Below are 16,529 nucleotides of genomic sequence, written 5' to 3' on the forward strand. Positions count from 1 at the left end.
GTGAGGCTGCAATGGCACTTAATGACAGCGAAAGGCTGGGTTTAATTGCATGGAAATACAGTCTAAGGCTGCTGGAAGATGAGCTGGTTGTTAGTGAAGTGTGTTGGGTGCACTTGTGCTGTGCTGCAGTGAAGCTGCACGGCTCTCACGCACAATGACACTTAGTATTTCCTCACTGTTGGCCTGACATGCAGTGATGATATTTGATGTTTCTTAGAATTGGTCACAGATCCGTTTGGATCAGCGTGGACACACAGGAACACCTACATTCCTGCGTGCCTTATGTCACCGCGTGATGTTGAAAGTGAGCCACCCCTCTGGACAGGAAAGGGAGACTCTCCAGAGAGCTGGGAGGATTGTCCAGTGGAGACACACAGCACAAATGTTTGATAGCGCTAAGCCAAGGATAAGCAAATCATCCTGAATTTGGAAATACCTCACATGCATCCTCCGTCTTACCTCCTGTTGATGGGAGATAAAGTGGAACAGCTTTACTAATGATTGTAGAATATTTGAGCTGTTTGTGCGAATCCTTATCACTGATATGTCTCTCCCATCCGAGATAGAATCTACAAACGGGTCTGGATGCACATCTACAGGAAGCGGTGGGGGCAAAGGTTGGCCAGGGCAGGAAATGCATCATGGGATACGGCTGTATCATGTTGCAGAGATGTAGGCAGAGGAGGATGAGAACGGAGTGAGGGAAAGAGAGGAGGACAGAGTGGGTGGTCTGGTGATTTTGTTCGAAAACGTTCTATAGCTAGGTTACACTGTAAAACAAATAAAGAAGAACGATTTTTTTTACATCAGAGCTGCAGCACAATGTCCTGCTACAACCTCACGGGGCCGTCGTTCTGGGGTTTTTGAACTGATTTTCCACGTGTGCAGTGGTGCATTCACATCCCTGCGTCAGCACATAAATGGCCTGTGTGATGTTTCATGTCAGGGGAGCAGCCTGATAACACGGAGCCGCCTCAGCCAGGCTGTGAACCCTTCTGGCCTCGCTCTGTACTTAACAAAGAGCAGACACACACACACACACACACACACACACAAGGAGTGAAAACAACCGCTTGTCATACCTTTGCAGCACAAACCCCCGACTGGGACTCTACTTCACACATAGGCTCAACATTTAGTAGCCTAGAGGTGTGTTGGGGTGTTTGGATGCTGCCTTTGAGCAGTGAAAGGGAGCTAAACACAGTCAGATCAGCACTTTCACACATGCAACACTGTTTGGCCACAGCCACACTAATATGTCTTGCTATGTTTATGCCGAGCATCTGCACTACTGCAGCATTTTGGAACCCCTAAAATGGAGACCTTTCAAACTCTACTCACCCAGTCTTGGTTTGAAAACTGCTGGGTTGTGTTTTTGTTTGGAGTGTGGAAACACAGACGTTTGGAAGTGATGACACAGACACCCACGTTCACTTCCTGATTGGATCTTATCAGTCACAACGAACCGAGCCAAAACATTAAAGCGGGATTTTGGGATTTTACCCATGTTTTGTGGGTGCTCCCAGGGGTGTGGACTTGAGTTACGTGACTCGGACTCGAGTCAGACTGAAGTCACAAGTTTGATTACTATAGGCTTGAATTTACAAATTCAAAAAAGAGTTGCAGTTCAACTTAGACTTGAACATCAACAACTCGGACTTCACCTGATCTCGAAGATTTTTGACTAAAAAATACTTGAAACCCTTCCACAAGCCCAGATGTGCTATGTTTCCTGAATCAGCTAACATAAACACTGTTCATTACCAGCAAATCAACACTTAATCCTCCATTTCTATTTTGCCTGAACCAATCCGACAGCATCCAATCAAGTTGCAGGAGAGAACCATCTCTAAGTGACAGCTACCAGCTCCGAGCCATAGTTGGGATCACGCTGGCTTATTAAGCATAACTTTAGCTTGGCCTGTCATTAGGTGGTAGCTAGCTTCTAGCGGTCCAGACCACTCTGCAGAAGAAAGGATGGCGTGGCATTCGGGTGCCTGTTGACTAACAATGGCTTTATTGCAGTCTTCACCACAGAACAACAAACATGGCCGTCTCATGAGATTTAAGAGAAACCCTGAGCTCATCTCGACACTTAACTCTGCTGCTTTCATCACAATTTGCTGCAAGCGTCTTCACCATGACGCCCCGAGAGAGCTGCTGCCCTCCACACACACAATGAAGCACATGTCACACACTCACAGGTTACCCACAAGGCCACCGCCCTTAAAGGGGAAAAAGGGTGAGCAAGTAACGGCGCCGAAAAATGAGACCAAGGATCATTTTGTTTGCGTTCAAAAACTACGCGGGTGTCGACAAAACACGGATTGCAGCATCTAAAATGTGCAGCTAAAAAATTACGGATTAAGACGCAACAACTTCCAGCTTCGTTCAACATTTGAGGTTGCACGTAAAACAGTAAATCGAGGGTAATTAGCATACTTAGCTACGAGCGAATGCTAAGCTAACTTGATTCGTGATTCATCAAATCATGATTACTGTAAATGTAATATATTGTTACCCTGTTGTTAGCATGGCATTATATTTCAGGAAGAGCACATTATGACTTGTTGAGGACTCGAAAATTAAAGTTTAGGACTTGGGACTTGCAAAACAATGATTTGGTCCCATTTCTGGGTACTTCTTTCAGATTTTAGATTCCTCCAGTGATGGATGCTGCTTCTGGTACGCTCTGATATGTCACCATATTTGCTTTCTTATGACTCCCAGTCTGTTTTCCACCTCCTTGACCACCTTGTACTTATGTGACTGCCAATAACAGTTCCGTCTTGTTGTCGGTCCAAGCAAAGACATGTCTGGTCTTGCTTTTCACCATCTTTGTAGTATTTTCTGTAACTAAGCAACAAACCAGTGCAGTGTTTTAAAATGTAGTTTTAAAATGAGTGTGGATGTGACCTGTCTTCTCAACAGCCCACAGGACAATGACAAATATAAGACAGTTCATTAAAAACAATGGTGGGAGTATTTCCCAGAATGATGAACTATTTATTTAAGATGAAGAAATGCAGCAAACATGTGAGGGGGTGTTGTTGGTCATGGGAGACACGCCGTGTGATATGTGGGGGTTAGCAGCCCCTAAAGTCTTCCTGACCCTCCACTTTATGATGAGAATCTCACAATTCCACTTTCTCAGCACCTGCTGTTGGCGTCTGCTTTACATACACACACATGTTCACCAACACACGGTCTGTTTCTCTGTGTTATCTGCTACCTCTGGGGGTTTTAACGGGGCGGGAGGTTTCTGCGAATGGTCTTTAATAACCCTAGCAACAAATGACTGCGCTCGCATTGTTTCACGGCTTTGTTAAGGTGCACCAGAGGAAGCCAGAGTAAGAGTACTGGTATTCACTGTGCGTCGGTGAGTCATGAAGCGCTACACCTGTTCCCATCTCCGAGGAGAACACAGCTGGCCCCGTCCTTCAGCACACACACAATTCACAAAGCACAATCCTCAAATCTCCTCTAAGCTAGAGAAGTGCTTAAATCAGTCGGTAAAACATCTGCCCAGTAAACACCAGTGCAGCATCCACAGTAGTCTAACTTTGCTTTTAGCTGATAGCTCACCCTGGTAATTATTCCCTGTAATGATACACATAGGCACACTAACATATCCATAGAGGAATAATGCTCGGTTTAATCGCCGACACACTATACTTGGTTCCGGTATCCACTTCAGGAAGCTCTGGGAGAGCAGAGATGGGAAGAGGGAAGGAAGCTTTCGTGCACCTAAACTCCATCCTCAGGTTACACTTCCTATAAGCCGCAGCGTGGTAATTAGTGCTCGTTAGACTAGCTAGACGGGCTCATGTGATGTGGAGGAAGAACGTGTGCAGCTCCCACATGCAGACTCTCATTTGCTGGGATATTAAGCACAGTCTGAAGGCCAAGCCTCTCCAGAGAGCCGAGCATGGTGTGTGTGTGTGTGTGTGTGTGTGTGTGTACATGCATCCGTTCCTGTGTGATATCTACACGCCGCAATACATCAGGACAAGATTCATCACCCAATTATCAGTCCCAGTCTCAACAAGTACCTTACCTAACATTGTAAATAGAGGGTTGCCATTCAGTTCTTACAAAGAGCTTGATGCTCATACAGTAGCCTGTGGCCTTTGATGCTAATTAGTTTTCGCATCCTATTGTGAACAGCAGCATTCAGGATGTTTGTTTTTTTCCCTCTGGCGCCGCATGCCTCATTCCAGGCTGGTGAACATGTCATGATCAAGGGCTCGGACTGTAGGATCCGGTTCAGCTACAATGACACTCACCGTGACATTATTGGATTATCACATTTCATATACAAAAGGTTAAGGTTTCATATGTGCAGCCAACGCAGACAGAAGAACATGTACGTCTTGAGAGAACGGGGTAATCGATAATACCTTTCTGCAGGCATGACTTTAATCAGTGTGTGTTTGTCTCCTCACAGTGAAGGAGGATTGTGTGTCAGACGCTGAGGATGATGTGAGCACAGACGCCCTGGTGGAGGAGATGCTCCAGCAAGGAGACACGGCTGTCATCTACCCAGAGGCCCCGGAGGACGAGCCTCAACGCCAGGGCACACCTGACGCTGGCGTCCATGACGAGAATGGTACACCACACAGCCAGTCCCTTCATGTTACACATAAAAACACTCTTAACAAGATCATTTCTGTGTACACATCCCTCTCCTGAAATACATAATGTCCTTTGTGCATTGATTGCTTTAAATGTCATTCATATCTCTATTAGTAGTGCACACAAGCAAGGTGTAGTGTGCCACACACACACACACTAAAACACACACTGCTATTTCCACTCGAGAGCTCCCAGTCGCTGAGCTCTCACACTATTACTGCACCTACCCAGTAATTACTCGCCCCCTGGGGATGGATCTACCTGCTCCCTGTCTCACCTTAGGTGTTAACTCCACCCCATTAACGCCACTCTCCGACATCATTACACACACCACTATTTGTTAAGTGCAGCACACGGGGGCCTTTATTGCTCCCGGGCTTTTGGCTTTTACCTGCTGCCTCAGAGGGGGGGAAAAAAGCGAGGGAGGAGGGGAGCGCCGGAGAGAGAGGGGAGGAAGAGAAACAGCAACACCTGAGCAAATTTGTCACGTCTGTGCGAGCCGTGACTCACAGCTACCTGAGCGATAATGTGTGTGCATTCCCATCCCGAGGCCCTCACCTGTCCCGCGGGGGAACTTAATACATCACCTGTTAACGAAGTAATGCTTTACCTGTGTGGGAGCCGGCCAACTGAGACCCTCTGTTGGATCTCGGCAGGCGGCGGTTGTTTACAGAGCTCACTTTTTCTTACATGCGTGGGTGTTTTTGAAACGTTCCAAATGCACAATAGGCAATCAAATGATTGAGTTTCAGGCATGTGAAAGCTATAATCGCCGGGCTTTGTGTCAGTACAAAGCAAAAATAAACTCCAGTCCCGCACTGGCAACCCAGCATGCTATTTTTATAAAGGCAGGAAGGCGTTAGTATGGATCACTAATCAGCTTTTATCCATTTGGTTACCTGGGGGCTGTTTACCTGTGGGGGAGGATCTCTCAGTGATTGGTGAACTAGCAGAGGAGTGTGACTGTGGCAGACCTTGTGTAACATCAAAGAGCCCTCCCTACCGACCATGTGTTTTTAACCCCCTCTCCTCCACCTCCACCTCCTCACTCTCACATATGTCATTAAAACACTCTCCTCTTGTGCTTTCTTTCCCCCCACCCAGGAACTCCTGATTCCTTCTCTCAGCTGCTCACCTGCCCGTACTGCGCGCGTGGCTACAAGCGTTACAGCTCCCTGAAGGAGCACATCAAGTACCGGCACGAGAAGACTGAAGAGAGCTTCAACTGCCCCGAGTGCAGCTACAGCTTCGCATACCGTGCCCAGCTGGAGAGGCATATGACAGTCCACAAAGGCGGACGGGATCAGGTAAAAAGTGGCCGACGAACTCCTATAACGTCCTGTTTGATTTAGTGTTTCTGTTCGTAATGTTTAAGGCTGCGAGTGAAAATGCAGGGGAGATATTTTGGTTTTATTTTTTCCTTGATTCCTGTTTTAAGAGCATACTACTTACTCTGGTAGTAATGTTGCAGCACTGACGCAAACCAGTCATTTTATATATTCATATTTTTTGTATGACAGATATTCTCTGCTTCAATTTAATATTAAATATGTAAAATATATCAGTCTACACAAATAATCAGTGCAGTTGGATTGCTCGTGATCACTTTCAGTGTCACTCTACTTCTGTAGCTCTGAAGTAATTACGCACTGACAAAGTGATTCTGAATTATGCAAACTCTCATTCTGAGTCCCGTTTCTTCGGCGGCTCGCTTCCAAACACGATAAATAAACATGAACTTTTGCCCTCGATTGATTAATGACATTGTGACATGAATTAGCAGCAGTTCAAAGGTTGTGTTTTCATTGTGTGCCTCACTGAACGTCCCCCCTCTCTCTCCCCCCCCCTCCCCACGTCTGACAGAGACACATCGCACAATCCGGAGGCAATCGTAAATTCAAGTGCACTGAATGTGGCAAAGCATTTAAATACAAGCACCATCTGAAGGAGCACCTACGCATCCACAGCGGTGAGTGGACAACCCCCCCGTCACCATGGTAGCATTCTGTGTGTGTGTGTATGGGTGTGTGTGCACGTGAGCTGGCCTACTGTATGCCGTGATTCTCTGCTGGCCACAGATGTTTCAGTGTCTGTCCATTGAACCAATATTTATGTTTTATTTATGTTTTTGCCAATTCCCTGTGTTTAGATATCCGTCATTGTGTTTCAGTCTATTGTGTGCTCTTCCTTAATGTGCCATAATTGTGTTTCTTTTGGCATTATGGGACAGCAATTAGAGAAGGGCATTTCCCAATGGTGCCATTACATCAGCGTTTAAGCATCATTGAAATGCATTAGAGCTTTTTCCTACCGTACTGCTCATAGCCTAGCTTGCTCATTTAGCTTCATTCACTAATGGAAATCTGTTTCTCTCCCCCCCTGCCTCTCTTCCTTTCTCTCTCTGCTATACACATTGTGGTTTTATTCAGGAGAGAAACCCTATGAGTGCTCCAACTGCAAGAAGCGCTTCTCCCACTCAGGCTCATACAGCTCCCACATCAGCAGTAAGAAGTGCATCAGCGTCATCTCAGTAAACGGCCGACCGCGCTTGGGGAACGCCAAAACCCAGACCCAGGGTCCATCACCTGTGCTGCCCACGCCTCCCTCAGTCCTCCACACCCAGATTAGGGAGAAGCTGGAGCACAGCAAGCCCCTGCAGGAGCAGCTGCCGCTCAATCAGATCAAAACTGAGCCCGTGGACTACGATTACAAGCCCACGGTGATAACATCCCCAGCTATGGCCGCCATGAACGGCGGGGTTTTCAACGGAGGCGCTGCAGCTCCTCTGCAGGGCACAGTGCAGGCCGTGGTCCTGCCCACTGTGGGGCTGGTGTCGCCCATCAGCATCAACCTGGCAGACCTGCAGAATGCTCTCAAAGTGGCGGTGGACGGTAACGTTATCCGCCAAGTGCTGGAAAGCAATGCCAAAGGCCAGGGGCAGGTGAACTCGGGGTTAACCACTGGAATGCTCCATCCCGCACAGCAGCAACTCATCTCAGCCATCAGTCTGCCTATTGTGGGTCAGGATGGAAATGCAAAAATCATTATAAACTATAGTTTGGACCCCAACCAGGGCCAGCTCACAGCTCATAACCTGAAGAAAGAGCCTGAGCCGGCCTCACCAGGTCAGACCACCACTGACACCTTCAAGTCCCAGAAACTCCCAGAAGATCTCACCATCAGAGGCACCAGGCCCAATGAGACTAAAGAAAAAGAGGAAAAGACCACTAAAACTTGTCTCCTGTGTGATAACTGTCCCGGTGGGCTGGAAGCACTCCATGCCCTCAAGCACTGCAAGAAGGATGGTCTCAGGCTGAACGGAGCAGGCCTGGATAAGTCTGAGTCTGCTGTTGCTGCCTTGCTGTCAGAGGGAGGACTCTGTAACCAGCCCAAGAACCTTTTGTCCCTGCTCAAGGCCTACTTTGCCTTAAATGCAGAGCCCACCAAGGACGAGCTGGCCAAGATCTCTGACTCAGTCAGCCTGCCGATCCATGTGGTTAAGAAGTGGTTTGACAAAATGCAGGAGGGTCAGATATCACTGGGTGCCCCAACACCTCCCTCAGAGGAAGAGGACACCTGTGAAGCTAACAGTGTGGTGTCTCTGGTCCCTGGGAAGGACACGGCCATCATGAGCCCTTCTGTGACCCAGGACAGCCCTACAGAAGCCACCCCAGCTGAGGTCAACGGCACTCACAGCTCGCCGGCCTCTCCCTCACCACTAAACCTGACAGCTGGCGGTCCCGTCCCAGCCCAGCCTCCCCAGAGCACTGAGGGACCCCTAGACCTGTCGCTGCCAAAGCCCGCCAGAGAGGAAGCAGAGAGAGAGGTGACAAAAGCCTGCGTTTACCCCTCCCCTCCCTCTGGCTCTACCAATGTGGATGAACCCCTAAACTTAACTTGCACAAAGAAAGAGGCGTCGCCACTCTCAGCCATGGGCGCCAGCCCCATCGCACTGTACCCCAGCCAGCCAAGTGCCAAACCCCTCGACATTGTGACCACAATGCAATGCCTAAGGGCACTAGCCACTAACAACAAACAGACTATCCTGATCCCCCAGCTGGCTTACACCTATACCACTACAGCAAACAGCCCTGCAGGGACCGAGACACAGGAAACCATCCACCTCAACGGAGTGAAGGTGTGCAGTTATTTATGTCCCACAGTTGAGCTTTACTCTGTTTATTAAAAGTATAGTTTAGCATGTTGGGAAATATTTGAGTATTGATGCTACTCTCATATCTGTATGCTAAATATCAAGCTACAGCCAGCAGCCATTTAGCTTAGCTTAGCACAAAGACTGGAACAGGGGGAAACAGCTGACCAGGCTCTTTCCAAAGGTAACAAAAGCCTCCTACTAACACCTCTACCTTTTCAGTCAGTGTATTACATACAGTAGATGGCAGTTTGTACGCCCCCAGTTTAGAGAAGCAGGCAGGAGTACTGCCACAGAAGCTAATCAATGTACTGCTGTGGACGGAGGCCGCATTTTAGCCACCTAAAAAAGTCTCCTTGCTGCGGACAGCCCTTTCCAACGGGGAAGTCGTTAACAGCATCGGTGCCCCATCTGTGCTCTCGTCAAAGCCACCAGACTCTGTGCAAAAAGCAGTCATTTTAGCTCGCTAAACACGGGAGATGCTGGTGCACCACTGCGTCAATCCTTTGAAAATGCAGTCACACAGTAACACAAACGATCGAGGCAGCAGTAGACCAGCAGCTCCTGCATTCAGTTGATGTTAAATTACTGTTTTTCTCAATGGAGTCTGGCTTTGAAGAGAACAACGTAACGGCTTAATTTCCCCATTGGAAATCACTGTGTCATGGCAAGATAATGCAGTGAAAATATTCCAAATATATTGTACACGTAAACTGGTATTGATTATTTCAGATTGGACTTTTTTTAGGTGGCTAAAATACTTTTTGCTGCTGCCCCCGTCTAAAGCAATAGCTGTAAGGGAGGAAGTTATTTTTAAATGTTCAAGGTTTTATTACCATCAACATTTTAGAGTTAGTTTTTGTTCCTCTAGTTTCTTTGGCACAGGTCCGACCATAAAACTGTTCTCTCTACTAGTGTTGCTGGAGTGTTGACCTCATCAGGTCAGCCACAGCAAACAGGTTTGACTCTGAAACTCTGAAACAATGGATTTACTGACAGTGCAGGAAAGAATTCAGAGTCTAATCCGGAGGCCATTTTGAGGAGCAAGTGGGTTGGAATCAACTTGGCTTTTCTCTTTTTAGAGCGATCAGTCAAACCCTTGAGTCCAGATCATTACTTCTTATTGTTCAAAACCAGCGGAACATGATAGATAGTGTGAATCCATCCAAAATGTAATCAATAAGTCATATATAGAAATGTCAGAATTCAGCTCGTTGTAAAAATGATAGCCCTTAATAGTTCTTCATTGTGCAGACACCTAATGGGCCCGTAATGATGGATGTAGATCTCTGTGGGTGTATGAGTGATCTTCCTGGGCTGTCACCCAGAGGACGTGAGGCTGCACTTTACTGCAGAGCCCCTATTGATCTGCTGGAATCTGTTTAAACGGCACACCTCTGCCTGCCTCATTGATTTATTGTTGTTGTATTATACTTTTGTGTTAAGTGGATTGGCATAGACCTGCCTTGTTAAAAAAGGGCTCTGTGTATATATCTTCTCCTTAAGATTGCCCCACATCCTCCTCCACTGCATCAGTAGATGAGTTTTACCACCACAGGGACAAGAGAACACTGTAGGTGTGCTCATAAGTGAACAGCATCATTATGTTCCAGGCCAAGGAAAAGATTGCTCACACATAACCTTAGAGTTGTGCGTGATTTTGCTTTCACAACAGCTATGAGCGGGATATGACACGACATTATTTCCTGCAAAGCACTCACACAAGTTGTTCAGCAGCAGTGGTACTTTTCTGAGTCACTCATTGTCAAACATTTTGAATTTCAACCATGTGTGATTTCATATTCTCCAGGAGGAGAAGCAGGACACGGGCTCAGAGGGTGTGTCCACCGTGGAGGAGCAGAACGACTCTGACTCGGGCCCGCCGAGGAAGAAGATGAAGAAGACGGACAGCGGCATGTACGCCTGCGACCTGTGCGACAAGATCTTCCAGAAGAGCAGCTCGCTGCTGAGACACAAATACGAACACACAGGTAGATACAACCTCCCATGTGTTTCCCAGGCCTACACCCGAACACAGCCAAAAATCACAGATGGGCTCTGAGTAAAAAAAAAAAAGGCGCAGAACCGGAACTTGTCTCACCACCACTCACTGACGGGTCTAGGGAAAGATGAGTCAGAATGCGAGTGAAGGGGGATTTTGAGCTACAGCGTAAAGCAGGGTGGACACCTCCATTCCAGCAGGTATTACTCAACATGCACAGAAGAGGTCTGAGAATTTCTTTCCGCCAACTCCCCACCCCTGCACTGCCAGCTTCTCATGTGAAGCACCAAATGTTGCAAGAGGCGAGCTCTGGTAGTGATTTGGATTGCGCTAAGATGATGATTCTGTGGCCAAGTACAGGTCAGCGCTCTCAGAGGCGTTTTAGTTTTATTTTTTTGCTTTATTACTCTGATACCTGGCGTCCAACCACAGTTTTCGGCTCCAAATGACCTCATCCTAGGTGAAACTAGCTGCTCCCTGCCTGGATAAAGTTTCCTTGAAGGTTTGCGAGCACAATTGTTGTGATTTTGTTGTATTGTTTTGAAATGTTCTCCTTGGATACATTGATGATAGATACTGTTACGGGCCTCTCAACCTTTCACGCAACAATGTGGGGGGATTCACTGCGTTTGCACTGTTGTGCAAGTGTTTGTTGTTTTCCTCCCATGTCTGCGCCGTTTTACTCAACAGCATTTCAATTTTTCTTAAACAGCAATGTTGATTCGTATTTATTTTCTCTCTCTCCGCAGGGAAGCGGCCTCACGAGTGTGGCATCTGCAGCAAGGCCTTCAAACACAAACACCACTTGATCGAACACATGCGTCTGCACTCGGGGGAGAAGCCGTACCAGTGCGATAAGTGCGGCAAGCGCTTCTCGCACTCAGGCTCCTACTCCCAGCACATGAACCATCGCTATTCCTACTGCAAGAAGGAGACGCAGAGCCAAGGCGGAGGCCGGGAGAGCCCCGAGGAGGACAGCGAGGCACAGGCCGAGATGGAGGCCCTGAGCCGAGTGCAGCAGCTTCTGGCCAACTCCCAGCTGGACTTGGACGAGCGAGGGAGCAGCACCAGAGAGGACGAGGAGAGCGAAGAAGAGGAGGAGGAGGACGGTGTGGTGGACATGGATGACATCCAGGTGGTGCAGATAGGGGACGAAGGAGGGGATGAGGAGGAGGAGCAGGAGGAGGAAGAGAGGAATGACAAGGAGATAGAGAGAGTATTGGTGGAGGTAGGAGGAGAGGAGGAGAAGACAGAGATGGAGGTAGACGCGGAGGCTGACACAAGGCAGGAGGAGGTGCTCGGGAGCATTCAGGAAGAGGAGGAAGTCAAGATGGGGGAAGAAGAAGCAATGGATGCAGACGAAGGGGTGACGGAAGATGGGAAAGTAGACGGGGAGGTCACAGAGGAGAGCGGAGGCGAAACAGACAGGAACACGGTTTCTGGGGAGCAGAACCAGACGCCGCAGGAGGAAGGAGATACTGACTGAGAGAGGAATCAGACTCCTCCATGAGACACAATCAGATTCCTCCTCTCCCCGCGCAGAGGAAGAACGCAGGAGATGATGTCTGGTCACTCTGACAGTTTGTTTCAGTTCACTACTGTGTAGAAATCCAGGTGTGCCTGAAAAAATACTAGTGACTTTTCCGCAGGAGAACGATTTCTCACTGTTAGAAAAATCAATTTGTAAAGAAAAAGATGAAGACGAACACAAATTTTAACAAACGAAGGAAATGCATTATACAGACTTTGGAAGCTAGAGCCGACACGTTTTAGATAATGTTTTATTACTAAAACACCTTGGGTCATTTCTTTTTATCAGTGTTACTAATTTTATCACTCATATTTTAACCTTTAAAAAGCTGTACAGTTGGGAGATATTTCTATACCTTTTTATTGCCAATGAACAAAAAAAGTCAGTATTTTATTAAGTTGGAAGGAAAATAAGAAAAATCCTGTGCACTACAAGTGGCTTGGTTTACCTTTGGATTGAGCAGTTGAGTTGTGTTGTCTACCCTTCAGTATTACCGCACTAGATATACCACGCCATCACGCTAGCAGATGTTAGCATTACGTTTCTTTTCGATTGGATTATGAGCCTTAAGAAGAAAAACAAAGGAGAGTGGACGGGTCTTTTCAGTCAGTTACTTCCTTTTAGACTTTTGAACTTATTGTTGTCAAGTTTCTTTTACTAATCAGTGTTTCAGAGTAACAGTTTGACATTTTAGAAAATATGCTTGGTTCTTTTCTTGGTGAGAGTATTGACGCTACAAATCTGTCCACTAAATATACAGCTAAGCTAAACTAGGTTATCTTAGATTATCTTATGTTAGCATGAGGAACAAAACAGGGGTAAACCAAGGAGGAATTATTAGATTTTTAAACCACCTTTATCGTCTCGAGGGAAGTTTAACAAAATAAATCCTCCATTTATCAAAAATTCATGATAGACAAAGTTTGCAGTTCAAGGTTCCCGTCAACAGTTTTACAGACGTCTCTTTTATATTGGTGGTCTATGGAGAAAAAAGCTTTTTGCATTGGATTTGTTGGCTGCAGTACCGCAAGTGGCCACTGGAAAAAAATTTGAAGCAAGGCTGAGCAGCATCCCTGGAGGGAAACAGCTAGCTAAATCTAAATCTAAAGCTGCTAATGCTAGCAGTTATTTCCTGCTTACCTACTGCTCCACACTCCAGTCCAGCAGGTGGCAGTAATGTATGCCGGACTATTTGTGACTTCCACACAGAGCCAGGCTAGCTGTTTTCCTCTGTGTCTAATATTTATGCTACACTAGGCTAATCATCTCCAGCCTGAAGCTTTATATTTACCGGACAGATACAGCAGTGATAGCCGATCGCTGGTGTCACAAAAATATGTTAAATGATCACGACCTCTGAATGCAGGAATTTTGTGGTGGTGGCATGAAATACGTGTCGGCACTTAGGTTTCCTTTGTCATGGTGGACGCTCAAAGTCCCTGGTTCAACGACAACACGCAATGGGAAGGAGCTAATGTTAAGACCCCATAGGTAGCATATCAGGGAGAAAGTCCACGTGGTGGTGGAAGTGTCAAACAAACACTGGACTTTCATCCAGGAGACCAGCGTTGGAGTTTCATGTGAAACTAAAAGTAAATTTCAACTTCATTTAACTTACTAACATCCTTTAGGTTGTTATGTCACATTATGATACATGACTACACATTTTACATTGTCCTTACGTCCCGTATATAACAAACAGAGTTATTTAAAACAAAAACATGGATCGTTTTGGGATGGCTAAACACAACCGTGCCATGACGTTATTTAATACATTATCTACCACCACCCGTAATGCAGTGTTCAGAGGTTGTGGTGATTTCACGCATTTCTGTGAGATCATGTTGACTAGAAAGCAAGTAAGTGTATTTTCCAAAATGTCAAACTATTGCAAAAGTTCAGAGCGAGCAGAAAGGGCATGTAGAAAACTGGCCCTCCCTATGCCTGCCCCCCCCAGCATCGAGCCATATGCAAAAAAAAATCAAGCTAAAAAAAGAGGAACATGCATATCAAAAGTGCCATTGAATATTGCTGTTGAAGCTTAGCAGCTACGATCAGGTATTGCCGGGTCCCAGATCAACCAACGCGCCGGAATACTGTTGACTTTGGCTCGCCACCACACCTGAGAGAGTAGAGCTCAGTCTACCACGTATTCATGTAGGCTTAGATTTTAGAGAAGTTGCTTTTAGTTCTTATCTGAGCAGTTAAAAGAGTCACAATGCACATGTGCTCAAACAGATGATAACGAAGTATGATTTCTAACTGTTACCTGTGTCCTGCCTTCTCAAAGCTTATTCAGTGCACTTGTTTAACACACCATGTAACGCTCAGATGTCTCTTCAGGTAACAAAATGTAGGCAAATATGAATCCCAGGAGTTAAATTCAACCATGTTTTTACCTGTCAGTATTATTTTTTTGTCTCTTATGTTGTTTTATGTTCTGTTTCAGTGTGTGTACTGTATGTTTTCAGCAATGGCAGTATTATCCCCACCGCCAAGGAGATGGGTATGTCTGTTTAGTCATAGAGAACTTTTATATTTATGTGTCTTATTTTTTATATTTCTTTATGGTTATTTATTACACTATGTAGTGTACAATACTGTAGTTTGTATTAATACGATAATATATTTTAGTATGGAAAAAAAAAGATTCAAAGGCAAATAACTACAAGCCTGGAAAATGAGACTCCAGCATACTGAAGTATGTTTTTCGAACAAATAAAAATGATGTTTTCCCCTCAGGGGGAAAAAAAAAACTCGCACCCTGCAAGCCTGAAAATTGGAACCTGTGACCTCTGTGCATCCATTCTCATGTTAGTTTTCTTTCCCCTCTCTAATATGAAGCTACTGAACTTTTGAAAACTAATCGTATGTCTAATAGCATGAGTGTGTGCTGTTTTATTGAAGGATTATCCTTAACCACACAAACTGTCCTTTTTGCCAAGCCAAAATAATATTGACGTTTGTTCTTATGTTTTTATTTGTGCCAATTTGTTACTTTATATGTCAGTGTCAAGACCTCGCCCACTTTTATATGCCCCTCCCCCTTTAACACCCTCATCTTTTTTTTATAGTGATTGTTTTTTGTTTGTTACCTTTTTTTTTTGTTCATTTTTTTATGACTCCCCATCTCACAATAAAATACATCAATTACAAGCTGCTGGGTTTGTGATGATGCTGTTATTTCACAGTCACACAATATGAAGGTGTTGCTTGAGCTGCAGTATTTAAGTTGAGGCAGTGGTTCCCAGCTGGTGGGTCACGGTCCAAAAGTGGGTCGCAGGTCCATTCAGAGTGGACCGCAAGTGAATTCGTCAGTACAGTGAATTTTCAGCACAGAGCTTCTGTTTTGAAGTGTCGTTTCCTGACAGCAAACTAGCTCGACAACATGGCCAAACACAAATATGAAGCCAAATGCATCAAACTGTGTGGACCTTGAACTAATGACTGAGGAGAAATCTGGACCAGTTGGGAACCACTGCGTTAAGGGAACACTCAACAAAGTAAAAAGGAAAAGGGAAACATTCAGCCGTCTTCACCAACTCCAAAAACACACTTAACAACTGTTCCTGTGGCATCCAACTAAGATGTCTTTGTGACTTTCTGATGAACTAAAGGAATATTTCTTCACACACAGCTCATATAAAACATGAGATATTTCACACATTCCTCACACACATTTTTTAAAATCCATTATATCCAGATATCAGCTTGTGACAGGGCGTTAAGATAATACGCTCAAATTTCTCTCTGTTAAACCTAATGCCACACTTACCGTGCAGCTAAATTAAAAAATCATGTTCACTATGAACACATTTTTTAAAATTTAATTTAAAAAACTGTTCTCCAAAGTTTTTTGCCTGGCAGGGTGGATATGTTGTAAAGTTCAAGTTCAAGTTCCACTGATAAATTTGTTCTCCGCATTTGACCCGGTAAGCAGCAGCGGCGTTGCGCTTGGGAATCATGTGGTGATCTAACTAATCTAATTCCAACGCCTGATGCTGAGTGCCAAGCAGGGAGGCAATGGGTCCCATTTTTATAGTCTTTGGTATGACCCAGCCGGGAATCAAACCTACAACCTCCCAGTCTCAGGGCTGACACTCAACCACTAGGCCACTGAGCTGGTTATGGTTGACAGAGTGGGTTATGAAGGAAAAATGTGCCAAAAAATATCCCAAAACAAAATCAAACTCACCAGCATCCATCTT

At 45.7% G+C, this 16,529-nt stretch overlaps 1 protein-coding gene across 1 annotated transcript in view; it reads left to right on the plus strand.

Annotated features, from left to right (window-relative positions):
• Window positions 1-15,477, plus strand: part of zeb1b (zinc finger E-box binding homeobox 1b) — a 61,296-nt gene extending 45,819 nt beyond the window's left edge. The window contains exons 3-8 of the mRNA XM_049564879.1: window positions 4,448-4,609; window positions 5,740-5,942; window positions 6,499-6,604; window positions 7,065-8,773; window positions 10,599-10,779; window positions 11,540-15,477. Coding sequence (XP_049420836.1) covers window positions 4,448-4,609; window positions 5,740-5,942; window positions 6,499-6,604; window positions 7,065-8,773; window positions 10,599-10,779; window positions 11,540-12,276 — 3,098 coding nt within the window. The 3' untranslated portion in view covers window positions 12,277-15,477. The remainder of the gene's footprint in view (window positions 1-4,447; window positions 4,610-5,739; window positions 5,943-6,498; window positions 6,605-7,064; window positions 8,774-10,598; window positions 10,780-11,539) is intronic.
• Window positions 15,478-16,529: the final 1,052 nt, after the last annotated feature.

Source organism: Epinephelus fuscoguttatus, linkage group LG21 (genome assembly GCF_011397635.1).
Source record: "Epinephelus fuscoguttatus linkage group LG21, E.fuscoguttatus.final_Chr_v1".
NCBI lineage: Eukaryota > Metazoa > Chordata > Actinopteri > Perciformes > Serranidae > Epinephelus > Epinephelus fuscoguttatus.